At 50.2% G+C, this 16684-nt stretch overlaps 1 protein-coding gene across 3 annotated transcripts; it reads left to right on the top strand.

The window, feature by feature from the left end:
• Positions 1–338: 338 nt before the first annotated feature.
• On the top strand, positions 339–14549 carry LOC111141749 (TBC1 domain family member 20). 3 transcript variants are annotated; one of them, XM_022494544.1, is made up of 8 exons: positions 339–492; positions 4739–4924; positions 6963–7043; positions 9287–9473; positions 9621–9722; positions 10864–11005; positions 11818–12005; positions 12273–14549. In XM_022494544.1, exons 1-8 carry the CDS (start codon positions 423–425, stop codon positions 12526–12528), a joined length of 1212 nt encoding a protein of 403 aa, XP_022350252.1. In that variant the 5' UTR covers positions 339–422; the 3' UTR covers positions 12529–14549. The 3 variants fall into 3 exon arrangements, with proteins under 3 accessions (XP_022350252.1, XP_022350254.1, XP_022350253.1); XM_022494546.1 differs by lacking the exon at positions 339–492 and adding an exon at positions 783–1017; XM_022494545.1 differs by lacking the exon at positions 339–492 and adding an exon at positions 2007–2078.
• The last annotated feature ends 2135 nt before the right edge of the window (positions 14550–16684 follow it).

Here is a 16684-nt window from a genome sequence, read left to right as displayed (position 1 = left end):
AGTGTTCTAGAAACTTTCCCAATAATTCTGTGAGTTCAGCAAGTTTATCATCATCAGTATCATTTTACAGATAAGAAAAGCAAAAGAAATGGCAAAATCTGATCCTGAACACACTTATTCAAGTATGCCTGCCAGGCTCTAGTTCGTATAGAAGTCCCTGGCGCGATCTCCGCGCTCTTTCTCTCGCCCCTTAGAGCGCCTGCGCGTGTGTCCCCGCGACCGCCTTCCGCCTGGCGCAGCCGCCGGTCACGTGCCGGCGCGGGGGCGGGGCCCGCGCGGGCACGCCTGCGCGCCTGCGCGCCGCGGGCTGACCGATTCTACCCTGTCCGGCAGAGCCGGCTGTGGGTCCCGTGGCCATAGCCGCGTCTTCCTTTAGCTCTGTCACCAGCCGGGGCTCGGGCCCGAGCCCGGGCCCCCGGGACATGGCCCTCCGGAGTGCGCAGGGCGACGGCCCCACCTCCAGCCGCTGGGACGGCGGCGCGGAGAAGACAGGTACGGAAGCCTGCGGGGGCGCCGAGGAGCGACCTTCGGGGATGGCCCGAGGAGCAGGGACGGCCCTTCGGGGTTAGGCTAGAGACAGCTGTCGGAGGAGCGGCCCCGGCCGCAGGCGGCGTCCGGGGGTGGGGGTTGGGGGTGCCGCGGGCTGGGGGGCCCCAAGGGACCGCGCGGGCTGTGCCCAGCGCGGCGGGCCGGGGTCGGGACGCCGGGAGAGGAAAAGGATGATGGGCCCGGTCACGTCTAAAAGGGAAGCGGTTCTGGAGTTTGGGAGTCAGCGGATGCTGAGACCAGAGGAATCCTGCTGGCCGACTCGTGTCCCCATTGCGAAGGACGGGCGGGGGATCTGGTCCGGCTTCGTCACGTCTGGGGAGAATTGGGTCTCCCCGAGAACTGAGGCCGAGCCTCCACCCCCGACTCGAAGCTGTCCGGCCACGTCTGCACACTCCTGGTGCCTCCTCCCTAGTTGTAAGGCACGTTTCCCAAACTTCATTCATCTGTCGCCGGCTTGAATTACGCAGTGTACGTGCACCACTTATTTCTTTTTTAATTGCCATAAAAATCCAGGCTTTTAAAACGTGTAGTTCACTGGTTCTTAGCACGTTTACAGGGTTGTGCAATCAGAGCCACCGTCTGATTCCAGAACATTACTAATTCCAAAAAGAAACCCCCATCATTCCCCATTCTCCAGTCTCTGCAGGTCCTGGCAACCACTAATCTACTTTCTATCTCGATCCTATGCCGTCTAATTTAATGTTACTTAATTGTGTAGAAGAAAACAATTCTGTCAGATTTTTATAGTTTCATACTAAGCAGTAATTTCTATGAAATCATGGTTGTGAAGTGTTTTTGAATGTGTGTTACATACAGCTAAAACAGGACACTTAAAATTAGTAATGTTTACTCTGTACGAGGAAAATAATCTCTTTTTCTCCTAAGATTAAGGTAGACTTCCCATTTTTCCGCCCTCTGATGGGTGTTACGCATAATAGATCCAGCCACATATGCAACCCACATTTTGGTGAAGCACCTGGTGTCCACATCTTGTTTCTCTGGGCTCATTTTCTGTTATCGTCCTTTCCTCCTACTCACTCCTCATATTACTTCATTGGGGCCTTTGGCCTTGTAACCCTTTGCTAGTGTTTTTGTATGACATCTGTCCTCATGGCATAATAGTGCCCGAAGCAGTATGGGTTTTGTGACCTGTTGTAATGTGCCTAGGTTTGAGACTTTAACTCAGTTTCCTTGGTTTTGCTTCTCTGTGAGGAATTTGGAGATGAGAGTTTTGTTCTGCTTTTAATCATATTGGAGAATTGTTGGCAAAGTTACTAATATTGGAAGCCCTCCTTTGTAGACTTTATGATCAGATTGGTTTACTCTCTAGAATATTTTTCTTTATTGTTGGGGTAAAGCAGTTTTTTGTTTTGTTTTTAAGTAGGCTCCACAGAGCCCAACAGGGGCCTCGAACTCACCACCCTGAGATCAAGACCTGAACTGATATCAAGAGTCGGATGCTTAACTGACTGAGCCACCCAGGCGCCCCAAGCAGTTTTTCTTAATACATGCTTGTCTTCGTGTTTCAGGTAGTTAATGGATCTCTGCTAATTTAGATACTGTTTGTTGAAACTAATTAGGACTTCCAGAAACAGAGGTTACTTTATTTTGTTTTTAGTAGGAACCTTACTCCAAGTAAGGTAAGGCTTTCCTCCCCCACGGTCTTTATCTGGTACAGGTATGAAGTTCAAACATAAAATTTTAAGTTAGTTTCCAGTGTCAGCATTACGAGTTCAAGGGATGGGACAGGAGGTGTCTGTTTGAGGGAATCTCTCTCCCCTCTGGCTGGGTCTTCCATTGTTTTATTTTGGCCAACATTGGTTGGTTTCAGTGTAACTTCTGTTGAAAGACTGTAAAGCTTTCTCTGGGTGCCTGACTGGCTCAGTTGGTGGAGCATGCAACTCTTGATCTCAGGATTGGGAATTCGAGGGAGTAGAATTTACTCAAAAAGTAAAAAAAAAAAAAAAAAATTAAAAAGGACTCTAAAACTTTCTTGATGTGTAAGCTTAAACCAAATAATCAGTATGGAATTTTGTACTCTCACATAAGATTTCATTATTAAGTGTGTAGATAATATGTATTTTGCTGATATGGAAAAATCTTTTTTTTTTTTTTTTTTAAGACTTGTTTGTTTATTTTAGAGGGAGAGTGGCAGAGGGAGAGACTCTTCAAGCAGACTGCGCACTGAGCCAGAGCCAGATGCAGGCCTCAGTCTCATGACCCTGAGATCGTGACCTGACCTGAAACAAAGAGTTGGACACTTAACTGACTGTACCACCTAGGTGCCCCTGGAAAAACTTTTAGAGGATTTTGGCTAAGGTCGTGAGATCAAGCCCCATGTTGGGCTCCCCGCTCAGTGAGGAGTCTGCTTGACATTCTCTCTCCCCCTCTTCCTCTGCCCATTCCCCGCCCCCTTCCATGCACACACTCTAAATCAATCAGTCAGTCAGTCGGTCAGTCTTTAAGAACTTGATGCATCTTATAAACAAACATTAGACCTGTTAGGTGCTATGCTAACAAGGGAATTGAGAGTTGATTTTTTCATGATCTCTAGGTAGAGTTACCATTTAACTTAACATCTAAGCTGGGACTTTTCTGAGAGTGCTATTAGCAGGAGGGGTTTACTGTGGATAATTATGCCAGGACTATAGACATAAACCAAGAATCTCTCAAACTGGAGCAGGGGGTCACCCTACTCAGTTACCAGGGAAAGTAACAGTCTAGCCAGGAGAGCAGGTTTACCTGGGTGAAGAGTCACCTGTGTTGTATTCCTGTTTGCACCTCTGGGTGCATGTGACTCCTGGCCAGTGATGCCTCTGTGTGGTTTGTATGTCACCGCTGTCATAGGTAACCAGGACCATTAGTACCAACTTTCATGGTGTTAATAATGTGTGTCTTGGTGATGGAAATAATTTGTCTCAGAATAGACTGTTACTAAGGAAAGCTGCTTAGTGACCCTTCTAAAGCCCAACCTTCCCACCAGTGTTACCTTCCCCTTAACTGGATTGTGCACCTTCTTTAAGCTACATCAGTATTTCTCAAATGAGTCTGTTTCCTGTTAGATGAAAGGACCTTGTGTTTCTTGGATCCAAGTCTAGCTTTTGCTCCCTACCCCACCACCTGCCTCTTGAAATGCCCCCTTCCTTTTGAAATTGCACTCTTCAGTAAGGCATTCTCAAGTTAGCCTGACCTCCAGCAGCCTCTTTGAGCTCTTGGTGTCCACACATCCCTTTTTTGGGGCAGTTATACTACACAGTATTGTAACGTCTCTTTGGTATTGTCTTGTTTAACTTTTATTGCATTTGCTATTCCTAAAATTAGATATACCACATTAAACTGTGAAAGCATATTAACATATTATTTGCAATAGAAAAATTACCATAGGACATACATCAACCACAGACTTTCAGCCAATTTCCTAAAAAGGAGTTTAAACACAGTAAAACATTAGTGTATAAATCACAAACTATCACATAAGGACATAAGATGCTTAAAACATTACTTTCTGCACACCCGTAACTCTCATGATCTTCAAGAAGCAGTTGCTCTGTGTGCACGACATGCTGCCCTTAGCACCAGCCGCACTGGAGACCCAAATACAACCTTCAGTATTCTGCTTTTGAGATTATCTCTATGTAGGGGTGTCTGGCTGGCTCATTTGATAGAGCATGCAACTCTTCTTAATCTCTAGGTCATGAGTTCAGGCCCCACATTGGGCGTGGAGTCTCCTTTTAAAAAAAAAAAAAGAAAGAAAAAAATCTCTCTGTAATTCTGATGTTACCAGTTGTGTTAGCATGTAACTGGAGAATTTTTTCTCACAGAGTTTTAAAAGTATTGAATTTTGGTGGCATGTATATAAACAACAGGAAAAAATTTTTATATAAAGACATATGTCTGTTCTGTGAAGTTTGTTACTAGGAAAGAACAAGCATTTTATTCTATTCCAAAACATTAATAGTGTCAGATATGCCTGAATTCCCTGCGTGTTTATTATCATTGTAATTCCTTTCTCATTACTTATATGGCATATCTCCTTAGTGTTTTGCACATTATGCACTAATTACAGATCTGTAGGTCAACTTTAAAAATACCTACTTGTACCTCAAACCAAATAAGGAGGTTGAGCCCAGCACAGAAAATGCACACATGCTGAATATGCACCTGAAGCCTTTTCCCCTTTGTTTTGCAGACTTGAACGCCAAAAAGAAAAAGAAAGTGGCAGAGATATACCAGGCTCTGGACAGTGACCCCACCGATGTGGCTGCCCTTAGACGCATGGCTATCAGTGAAGGAGGGCTCCTCACTGATGAGATCAGGCAGAAAGTGTGGCCCAAGCTCCTCAATGTCAACACCAATGACCCACCTCCTATATCAGGTAATGGTGAGGGGTGGTTCTGAGGGAAACTTGTCTAAGACACAAGGATAAAAGATTCCAGGGGGGGCCTGGGTGGCTCAGTTGGTTGGGCTATCTTCGGCTCAAGTCGTGGTCTCAGGGTCCTGGGATCGAGTCCCACATTGGACTCCCTGCTCAGCGGGGAGCCTGCTTCTCCTTCTCCCTCTGCCTGCCACTCCCCCTGCTTGTGCTCTCTCGCTTGCTCTCACTCTCTCTCAAATGAATAAATAAAATCTTAAAAAAAAAAGAATTCCAGGATCTTTGATTTTTATACTCATTTTAAGCTAACAGTAAATGAGTAAACCTAAAGCAATTTAGAACGTGTTTGGGCCCACTCTAAAACTGATAAGTAGAATTTTCTTCAAAAATTGGAATGAGCTTTTATTAGGTTGATCGATAGCTTTTATTGGCTAGGTAGGGGAGTTTATTATTCCAGGTTCTATATTCACTTAGAGGTGGGTTATAGGAAACCTGTATTTTAACAAGTTCCCCAGCTAATGCTGGTGCAGATGAACTCATTTTGAGAAACACTGGTTCGTGGGGAGAGAGAATACTTCTCTGGTCCTTAAGCAAAACAAAACAAAACTTTTTTTTATTGGGGAAATACTAAGATCGTTTTGAATTCTAAAGTTCTGCAATAATATGAGAAGCTATTACTAGGGGACCTGGGTGGCTCAGTCGGCTGGGAGTTCGACTCTTGATTTCAGCTCAGGTCTCAATCTCGCAGTCATGGGATCGAGGCCCATGTGGGGCTCTGTGTTCAGTGGGGAGTCTGCTTGAGATTCTTTCTCCCTCTTTCTCTGCACTTCCTCCCCATGTGCTCTTGTGCACATTCTCTCTAAAATAAATACATAAATCTTTAAAAGAAAAGAAAGGCTGTTACTTAACTGTTTGCAAGGCCCATGAGAAAGCAGTTCCTTGGAATATAGTACAAAATACCAAGAAAGTATGGGAGAGCAGTGAGTCCACTTTGTCATTCATTCACTCAACAAACATTGATTGCTTTCCTGCTATGTATGGCCAGAGTCCAGGTGCTGGAGCTTTCACTCGTGTGGCAGGTTACTGGTTGTGCTCCTGTTGTGTGCCAGGTGCTACACGCGAGTCCCACAGCCTCTGCTGATGCGCTCAGGGCCCTGTTGGGCAGCCCAGTAAGTGTTTGGCTGTTGGAAACCAGCTGCGTCAGAGCAGTCAGCCTTCAGTTGGAAGGAAAAGATGTTGCCACATTTCACACTCTAAACCCTGAGATGATGTTCTTCTGTCAGATTCCAGACTTTCCAGATCTTTAGAAGATGAAGTCTATATGCAGGGAAGTGTTTACGCAGGCTCCTCTGGGAGCTTTGGATTTGGGTTGTGCTGGAAATGTGCACCTGTTAGATAAGACTGGGTTGGGGTTGAGGGAAATGTACACCGGTTCCATTTTCAACAGCTAGAGACTGCCGCCTCACTTTCACACTGCGCTGGACTTCCCCGCCGAGCACAGGCTCCTATTCGCAGTGTCTCAGTTTTTAAATTTCAGGGTCAAGAGAGGTTATATTCTTCTTTGTGTGAGTGTATCTTAGTGCTCCTTCCTGAACAGCTCAGCGCTCCCCAGGCTGCACAGATGTTCGGGTTTCCCGGGGATCTGTGCTTTCGGCATTCGTGATCTCGTTTGATCAGCGTAGTCACCTGAGAGGTACATAGGAAGGAAATAGCCCCATTTTACCCACGTGGACGTTGAAATTCAGAGCAGTCCCCCAGTGACACGCAGGAGCAGCCTCCAGTAGGCCCCTGGCTTCCTGACTTCTCTGCTGCTCCTTCCGCCTCACCCCGAACAGTGTGCGTCCCTCCTCTTACGGTCGCTGTGACTCGAATGAAACAACCTGTGTGGAAGGAACTAAGCTGGGGATTCCTGGTGTCCCGCCCTCTTCAGGAAAAAGCTGAAGGATGTCCTCCAGGTCCTTGATGCCACACGAGAACGTTTCTGTCCCTGATCTGGCTTCCCAGACATTCCTGCAATAACGTGTTCCTTCTTCTCCCACAGGGAAGGACCTTCGGCAGGTGAGCAAGGACTACCAGCAAGTGCTGCTGGACGTCAGGCGCTCCTTGCGGCGCTTCCCGCCTGGTGAGAAGCGCCCTCAGTCCCGCCACCTGGGAGTTGCTGTCCCAGCTTTGTACACGTCCTCATGCTGTTGCTTCCGTCCGGGCCCACAGTGTGACCTCGAGGGGTCCCCTGCCTCCTCAGGGGCCCTTTGTACTCTCAGTCTGCTGAGACATTCTCTCACCGGCTCAGTCATGTTCAGACCCCCACCATGAAAGCCTGGCTTAGAGTGATTTCTCTTGGCCTAGAGGTGGTGGATGAAAGACCTAGAGGCTTTCCCCCCTTCAGAGCCACCGAAGAGACTCCATAGGGACTGCTAGGTCCATCATCTGGCCTTAAAGGGCAGATGGGTTTACAAGGGGGCACTAAGAGGTATCATACCTTCATTTGATTACATGTACAGATAGGGATATCTTACCTATGCCTCTGTTGGGTCCCTGGACCAGAAGGGAGGCCATTCCCTGCACATTTTAAGGGTCTGAAAAAAATCACTTCCCATTCCGGGAAACTTGAGCATGACCCACTGTTGTCTCCATGTTCACAGCGAAGGAAGCTGGGCAACAGACCTCGTGTTTATGATCCATTTCTCTTCCTTTGGCAGCCTCACCTTTGTTGAGGTCAGTGAAGAAAAGAGGATTGCTAAAGGGGACAGGAGCCTCTAAACCCATTGCCTCACTCTTCTGAAACCATGCTCTGGCTTGGATTTTGCCTCTTAAATCTTGCTTGAGCCTCTGCTCATGATTCCTATGTAGCCAGTAGACTGCCCGTTTGCTTTTGATAAAAATGTCTGCCCATGGCCCAGTCCTCTTTCCCTCTCCTGCCGGTTTGGATGAGACCATGCAGGCAGGTGCCCTCGTTTCCCTGTAGGTAACCTGCCTTTCCTCTGAACCCTTTCTTCCTCTCCCATTTATGGAACATCGGTCTGTGAGGTTCGCTGTGTGGGCTGCACTTTCCATGTGGTTTCATATTCTTCCTACATCCATGTTCTTTTGAGCTCAGCTAACCTCTCTTACTCTGAAAATTCAAACAGAGTTTAGTCTTGTTCTCTTACCACTTCGGTTACTTTCCCTAACCATAGTCATTAATTCCATTTTCTTTTAATTGGGTCTTTTAGAGGAAGCTTTTTTGAGAAGGGGTTTCCAGATGTGTCTTGGATCAAGATATATTCCTGTGATTCTTAGTTTGGAAACATGCAACTCTTACTTTTCTTATTTTTATATAATTTCATACTCATAGGAAAGTTGCAAAAATAGGACAAATAATTCCCTAGATGCCTTTTATGCAGATTTCCTTATATGTTAACATTTAACTGTATTTGCTGTATTGCTGTAATATTGCTTTGTCTGTCTCCTGTACACACACACACACATACACACACACACAGACACACTTTTTTTTTCCTGAACTATTTAAGAATCAGTTACAGACATGGTGTCCTTTTACCCCTAAATATTTCAGGGTGTGGTTCTTAAAAACAAGGCTCTTAAGGGTGCCTGGGTGGCTCAGTGGGTTAAGACTCTGCCTTCAGCTCAGGTCATGATCTCAGGGTCCTGCGATCGAGCCCCGCATCGGGCTCTCTGCTCAGCAGAGAGCTTCCCCCTGTCCCTCTGCATGCCTCTCTGCCTATTTGTGGTCTCTCTCTCTGTCAAATAAATAAATAAAATCTTTAAAAAAAAAAAAAAAAGAACCAAAAAACAAGGCTCTTACAATAAATCAGCAACACACTGAAAACCACTGCTACTAACGTGTAGGTTTTATTCAGGTCTCACCCTTCACTGCTGTAAAGTCCTTTAAAGGAAAAGGCTGTACTAATGCAAGCAGTTCCCATTCAGTCATTCCCTCTCGTTAGCCTCCTTGATCCTGGAGAAGTTCCTCTGTGTTTTATGGCTTGGTTATTTTTACCGAATTTCCCTCAGTTTGGATTATGTCATGCGTAGACTTGGGCAGGTGCCTGCCGATAGGCAACCCCCAGCGGCGAACCCAAGTTGTTTTCAGGGCACCGTGTGAGGGGGCACACACGGGTGGGTGGTCTCGTGCCCAGACTGTCAGCCTTGGCAGCGGGCTGAGGGGATGCCGGTGGTCCCCCCCTCCGCCGCCCCCGTGGCTCTTTCCCATATGCAAGTAGTGTTGGTGGGGCGGGGGTTTTAGATGTGCTGCCTGGCTGTTCATAACTCCTCCTTGCGAATCGTTTGCTGACCGTCTTCCTCCCCTCCATGGTAGCAGGCTGCTCGGGGTGTTCAGGCGCATCTCCCTTCTCCCCCCCGCAGGCATGCCGGAGCAGCAGAGAGAGGGGCTCCAGGAAGAGCTGATCGACATCATCCTCCTGGTCCTGGAGCGCAACCCCCAGCTGCACTACTACCAGGGCTACCACGACATCGTGGTCACGTTCCTGCTGGTGGTGGGCGAGAAGCTGACGGCCTCCCTGGTGGAGAAACTGTCCACCCACCACCTCAGGTACCGGCGCAGGCAGATGCGAGGCTGGGGTTCAGTCCTCGGCCCATTTGCTCATGTGTGTTTCCAGCGGTGGGAACCCCGTTCTACCCACTCGGCCCTGATCTGAGCATTTGATCTGACCGAGCTCACTGAATTGTCTCCTTCCAGGGACTTCATGGATCCAACAATGGACAACACCAAGCATATATTGAACTATCTGATGCCCATCATTGACCAGGTGAATCCCGAGCTGCATGATTTCATGCAGAGGTACGTACACGTCTCCACTTTTTTTTTTTACAGATTTTATTTATTTGACAGAGAGACACAGTGAGAGAGGGCACACAAGCGGGGGTAGTGGGAGAGGGAGAAGCAGGCCTTCCACTGAGCAGGGAGCCCGATGCAGGGCTGCATCCCAGGACCCTGGGATCATGACCTGAGCCAAAGGCAGATGCTTAATGACTGAGCCACCCAGGCACCCCCGTACGCATCTCCACTTAGGTACATCCGTGCACACACGCACCCACACCCATTTGACTCTCTCCGGGCCCTGGTCTCTTCTTCACAAGTCCAGCTCTATCTCACCGCCGTCACGTGTTGACCAGTGTTAAGTTCTTTCAAGTTGTCCTTTCTGTTCGCCAGCGAGCTGGATAATTCAGTTCTGTACAGTCTGGGAGCATTTTAATCGGTACTGTGCTCGTGGGGGCAGAATATGCAAGATGTCACAGCCCTTGAGGAGGTCACATCTGGGGGTGGAGGGAGGTGAGTGTGCCGAGGTGGACTTTGAGGTTATTGCTGCAAGAAAAGGACATACTACTGTAAGACCGAATCAAGAAGGACAAGGCCATCTGTCGGTTTATTCTCCAGGGTACAAGGGGAAGAAATGCTTCTTTGCAAATCTCATATGATTTCTTTTTTCTGTTTTGTGTAATTAGAAATTAGTCCTTGGCCAATGCCTCACTTCCCCCTCCCCCCTTTTTTTAAATAATGTCTTTGTCTTAAGATGTTTCAATCATCTCATGGTAACAATTAATACAGTTGTGTCTTTAAGCCTGAGAATATGTGCCTGTGTCTGCCAAAAGGATATAGGACTTTCTCAGAAAGAAAACCATGGTATTCTGTGAAAACAGCTGCTGTTGCTTCCTGTAATTGACATCGGTTGGGCATTAGGAAAGCAGCCATCGAGATAAGGCAGTCAGGACCCCATCATAGTTTTAGTGTCATGATGGTGGGTATGTTTTGAGGACTTTGTATTTGGTGAGAAGATACTGAATTCCTAGGGGGCTGAATTTTCCAGGAGGTGTATTTCCGAAATTCTTCCTTCTCATGAGCACTGGGGACAAAGATGCTCCAGGGAGCGGGAAGGGATAGCCCATCCGGGAATCTAACATCTGAATTTCCTTGCTCCTAGTGCCGAGGTGGGAACCATCTTTGCCCTCAGCTGGCTCATCACCTGGTTTGGGCATGTGCTGTCTGACTTCAGGCACGTCGTGCGGTTATATGACTTCTTCCTGGCCTGCCACCCGCTGATGCCCATTTACTTCGCAGCCGTGGTAGGTACAGGCCACAGGCCAACACCTAGATTCACCATCACCTATTCCAGCTTGATCGTTTTCCCTCAAGGGAAACCTGGTGATTACGGGAAGGTGGGAAAGATGGCATTTCCCAGACTGACGCCCCCGGACACCACTCTGTGCAATGTGAATGAGCATCATGGGGAAGGATGAGGCCCTGTGTAAAAATAGGATTGGGAAATACTTGGTTAAACCAAGTTAAAGAGATCTGTTTCCTGCATGATTCTTCAGAACCTTTAAAATGCTCGTGCGTGTTACGAATTGTCCATGTTCCTTTCGACCTCTCCTGGAACTAGTAGAGACTGCTGGCTGCAGGCCAGGGAGGGAGGAGGTGCGCCACGACGGGGGAGCACTGACAGGGCTTGGTGGGGTTCCAGTTCTTAGGATGGCCTTAATTGTGGAGGTCAGGGCGGAGGTGGGAGCGCATGGACACCCTTCAGGGCTTTTGAAAGGGGAGCAAGATTGTTCTTTCTGCTGCTTTGAACCATTCTTTTCTGTGTGGGAGCTCCAGGAGTCTCCCTGTGATCCCTTTCCTTTTCTTCCTCCTTAAAGAACCTCCTGCATTTCGTTGGTCAGCCTTCCACATTCTGGGGCGGAAGTCTGCCTGTAGCAGGAAGGGCCAGCCCCCTGGGAAAAGCCCCCTGGGAAAAGCATACATACATTATTCCTTCGTAGCTGGATGCAAGAGTCTGCCATCTTACTGATTTAAATTCCTCTTTAAGGAGAAGGACGTGTAAGTGGCGAAGGCTGTGCGTGGCCCGATCTCTGATGCAAGGCCTTGCTCCCCACAGATCGTGTTGTATCGAGAGCAGGAAGTCCTGGATTGTGACTGTGACATGGCCTCGGTCCACCACTTGTTGTCCCAGATCCCTCAGGACCTGCCCTATGAGACGCTGATCAGTAGAGCCGGAGACCTGTTTGTTCAGTTTCCACCGTCTGAACTGGCTCGGGAGGCAGCTGCCCAACAGCAGGCCGAGAAGTGAGTGGGGCCGAGGCTCTGGCCGAACTGGGGGTGTCTGTGAATGAGCAGAAGTGGTGGGGGATGGTGTCTGCGGGGTCAGGGCCGGGGGATAGTTCCAGAGCTCTAAGCTCAGGCCCAAGGAATCCCTCCTTTGGTCTTCATGGGTCTCTGTCAAGGAGAGCCTCTGAGCAGCAGCAGCTCTGCCCTCAGCCTCTGTAAGGATCTGTTGTTCTTTCCTTCTCTTCCTTCATAGCATTTCCTTCTTCTGTCTCTCCGCCCCTGCAGGACGGCCGCCTCCACCTTCAAAGACTTTGAGCTGGCGTCCGCCCAGCAGAGGCCTGATATGGTGCTGCGGCAGCGGTTTCGGGGACTCCTGCGACCTGAGGACCGAACGAAAGACGTCCTGACCAAGCCGAGGACCAACCGCTTTATGAAGCTGGCGGTGATGGGTCTGACGGTGGCGCTTGGAGCGGCCGCCCTGGCTGTGGTGAAAAGCGCCCTGGAGTGGGCCCCGAAGTTCCAGCTGCAGCTGTTCCCCTAGAGGCCAGGGAGGGCGCGTCCTCCTCTGGCAACTGAGGTCTCACCCTTCCATGGAAGGATTGGGAGGGGGTGGCATTTCCTTTATTAAAAGGGTTTCTGTCAAGGGTTTTCTCTTCCTGCCCAGCCCTCCCCCCCACCTGCCCCTGGTCGGCCTTCCGTTCAGAGGCTGCTGGCACCTGGCAGCTGCCCCCGGGGGGCCGGGCCGTGGGACTCCTCTCCTTCCCCACCACTTGCTCCCCACACTCCCCACCAGCGCCTCTGGGAGGGGGGCGCTGTGGGTTAAGGGAGCTGCCAGCTGCTGGGGAGCCCGCCGGGCCTGGTTACTGGGGACCCTCTTGGCAGCCCTGTAGTGAGTAAGTGGGGCCGCCAGGCGCCTCCTGTTCTGTCTGCCTCTGGGCTGAGGGGGCAGGAGCTGCCGCCGAGGGAGTTAGGCCTTGGACTGGAGGCGAGGGACAGAGGCTGCTAGCCGGGAGTAAGGTTGGCCCCTCTCAAGAGCAGCTCCATTAGCTGGTCAGAAATCAGACAGACGTGAACTAGGTTACTAGGTAAATCCGACCTATTTTCAGCCTAGAAATCGCTTGGGCATTCCCAGTCAAACAGGAAGGAATGTGAGCTTGTAGGGCCCAGAGATAAACTGGTTTTGCCTGCCTTCTTTTTCCTCCCTTTTCTCTCCCACAAGCCACATGGTGTTGCTCTTAAAGGACACTTTTATTACTATTTTTAGAATTACATATGCCCAACACGTAAGGTACCCTCACTCTAAAAATGATAGTTCCTTCACGGGAAGAATAGTCCTCATCAGCAAGATGAGCTTCTAAGGCCCTGAAGTTTCCTTTCTGCTCAACTGTTGAACATCTCACTCGAGCTAGAGCTTCTGTGTGTCACCAGCCCCACAATTCCAGAGCGCCCCCAGGCCTGCTCTCCTTCCTCTTCTCCTCAGACCACTGTTCTCCTCCCAAGTAGGCTCCCACTCACTCCTGCCTTGGCTTCGTTGGGGGGATTCACTTTATCTCCTCAACTGCTGGTCTCTCCTTCCTGGTTGGAAATGTCACTGGAGACTTGTCAGCCACCAGAAGGGACACACTGCATCCTGAAGAGCGCAGAAGAGGCCGAGACCAGCCAGCCCCTGCCCCAAGCTTCTGGAGGACTCTCCAGGACTTAGGGGACAAGATGGATCATTCAGTCCTGGCCAGCTTTTCCTGTAAGCGAAACCAAGTTTGTGTGCGATGAACGCTGGCTTGAAAAAAAGTGCCTTTCGCTGCTTTAAAGAATTGAGGTGTGGAGTATGAAGCAGCCATGTACTTTCATTTTCCTGTCTCTTGGGCACTGTTCTCTTGGCAGGTGTTTTCTTAAAGTGAATGTGCCAGAAGTCCTCTCCCTTAGCAGCTCCAGACTGCAGAGTAGAGGGTGTTTAGTATGCCGGGCAGCCGGCAGCCCAGAGCTGTGAGCGCAGGTGTCTCCGCCATGTCACGTGAGTGACGCTAAGCACTTTAATACCAAAGGTTAAAGTGAGGGGTCATTTTCTGTAGCGGGAGTCCCACTTGGGGTAAGTGTAATGTGGATGGATTCTTCTAGACAGTGGTGGAATCATGAAGACAGAGGAAGTTGTTCCAGGACCCAGAGGTGGTGATGCAGCAGGGAGTCCCAGTCTTCTTCCCCAGCAGGTTTGTCCCCTTATCACCTTTACAGATGGACAGCAGCATCGTGCCTCCTGCCCAGCACTGGGGCCTGTGTGTAAAGAGTAAAGGGGTTGTTGGGGAAGAAGGAAGAAGGGGCGTGAGATCAGGCTCCCAGGGCCACAGCCTTCGGATCCCAGAAAGCAAGTGGCACAGACTTCTGTTGTAGCCTAAGGAGGGGGTTCATTTGTTTGGTAGCTTTGCTGACATCAGGATTCTCCCTGCCAATGAGAAGAAAGCATTATCCTTTTATCTTCAGGTGGTTTACTATTCTGTAAAGAATATCTGTAAATATTTTGTACAGAGCCCTGTATAAAATAAACAGCCATATGTGGTTACTAATCAATCTCCTGACATTTCCGTCCTTGTGCTCCCCCACCTCCCACTCCTGGCCTGGGACTGCGCTGGAGTCTAGGGACTTCAGTTGGCCTTGACTTACCTGGAGAGCTTGGGGAACACCTGCAGTCCTGTTTCTGTTTCACCTGCAAGAGGTATGACCTACACACTCCAGGTGCTGCCCGGGGGCACTGGTCCCAGTTAAGCAGCACAGGTGGCGTGGGACATTTGTCTGGGGGGATCTTGCCTGTTTTCCACATACTTCTGGAGATGCCTTAGGCTCTAAAGGCAGACATTTGGTTTGGGAACGTAGTCCAAGTCTGATGTGAATGCAACTTTATCTCCACATGTAATTGCCTCTTCAGAGGAGGTGTTGAGAGCTCTTCTAGCCAAACTCTACCAACACCTCTTAACACTGCCTGCCGTTGGACAGTGGGAGCCCAGGGCAGTACCAAGTGGTGTCCACCTTGAGCCTGGGGCCATCTCGGAGGCATGAATCCCTGTTGTCTAGGACGTTTATTGATGCTTCCCTGGTCCAGAGCAGAGATGGGAGCGCACCCAAGCTGGACAGGCATCACACAGCTCTTAGGCCATGTCCCACCACCACAGGCCAGCCCCCGTGCTGCCCCTTGACCTGACACTCCTGACCACAGCTGGGGTGGCGGGAGGGCTAGTGTGTCACTTCCTGGCCTTGTGAGGTGGGGATCGGCCCCTCCCACACCGGCAGCTTCGTGAGCAGAGGTGTGCGAGCACGTGCGAGGGCTTTACTTCCATTTCAGTGAACGTTTACCTGGTCCATAAATGCCGCTAGTCAGCCCCACGCCAGGGGGCCCCGCCGGGCTCATCCAGGGATTACGTGGGGACTGCAGGGACGAACAGGCCGGAGGCTTTTGCCAAATGCCACCAAGAGGTGATGGGCCCTGAGGCTCAGCCTGGCTTGCTCTTCTTCCCCGTCTTGCGTCCCCTCATCCCCTTACCCCTCGCCCTTCTGCTGTGTCTCCTGCTGCCTTTTCCCCCTGTCCTTACAAAGGCCCTCTACTCGCTAGTGGTTTTCGCGAGAGGTACAGACGGTTGGAATTGGCCCAGCAGCCTTCGTGAGCCAGTAAGGTTGTGGGCTTGCCTCCAACTTCCTGCCTTTGCAGTGCGGGGCTTTCGTGTCAGCCCCAGACACGAGAGGAAGACCTTTCAGCTTCGGCAGGGGCTGGGCAGCCCAACCTCCATGGCCACCCTCGCCAGCAGCAGCTGCTCTCATCGGAGCAGCAGGCTTCCACTCACCGTCTCCTGCCCCAGGACGGAGACTATCCTCCACGTCTGCAGGGACCTCTGGCTGCTTGCTCAGGTGGGTGGCTCCAGTCCAAAGCCCGTGGGGTTTGGTTTCCAGCCTGCCCTGGTGAGTTTGCATGGGGCTTTCAGCAGTCTGGGCCTCCTGGAAATGGGCCGACCCCTTGGGAGAGGGAGGTGCCCCCACCCGATCCAACATAGGGAGCCCTTGAGGCCCCCCGTCCTGGCTCCTTCACCCACTGGCGTGTGTGTCTGGTGCCGGAGGCAGAGCCTGGGAGCCCTGCACCCCTCCATCTGTACTCCTGACCCTCTGCTTGGCTGTAGCACACTCAAACTCTCGGACTCTCTGGCACAGTGGCCGAGTGAGCGGAGCTGCACAGCCTCCGGGGCCTGTCTTGTCTTCATTTTTGATACGGCCGTGGGGAAAGACAGACCCCATTGGTACCTCTTAATGCTACTGGACAAAGAATGGTACAAGGCCCCGGGAAAGGCCACAGCGTGGGGCATACTGGGGGTGAGGACAGGGGTGAACCGGAGAGCCAGTCACGACTGTGGCCCAGTCCTGACCTATGGAAACGAAGACCCAGGGTTACAGGTGTTGTCTCTTTCAAGAGATGCTGGGCATCTAGGCCTTAATGTAGTATCTCTTTTTTTTTTTTTAAAGATTTTATTTATTTATTTGACAGAGAGAGATCACAAGTAGACAGAGAGGCAGGCAGAGAGAGAGAGAGAGGGAAGCAGGCTCCCCGCTGAGCAGAGAGCCTGATGCGGGACTCGATCCCAGGACCCTGAGATCATGACCTGAGCCGAAGGCAGCGGCTTAACCCACTGAGCCACCCAGGCGCCCTAGTATCTCTTAATTTA

The sequence above is a fragment of the Enhydra lutris genome, unplaced genomic scaffold (assembly GCF_002288905.1).
Source record: "Enhydra lutris kenyoni isolate GAN:26980312 unplaced genomic scaffold, ASM228890v2 scaffoldscaffold6, whole genome shotgun sequence".
Classification (NCBI taxonomy): domain Eukaryota; kingdom Metazoa; phylum Chordata; class Mammalia; order Carnivora; family Mustelidae; genus Enhydra; species Enhydra lutris.
The sequence above is the reverse complement of the archived record's forward strand: the minus strand, read 5'-3'. Positions and strand labels throughout refer to the sequence as shown.

Coding starts and splice junctions, on each gene's coding strand:
- LOC111141749 (XM_022494544.1), top strand. CDS start 423: ATGGCCCTCCGGAGTGCGCAGGGCGACGGCCCCACCTCCAGCCGCTGG. Junction 9,723..10,863: donor CTGCATGATTTCATGCAGAG/GTACGTACACGT, acceptor CCTTGCTCCTAG/TGCCGAGGTGGGAACCATCT. Junction 11,006..11,817: donor CCATTTACTTCGCAGCCGTG/GTAGGTACAGGC, acceptor TGCTCCCCACAG/ATCGTGTTGTATCGAGAGCA.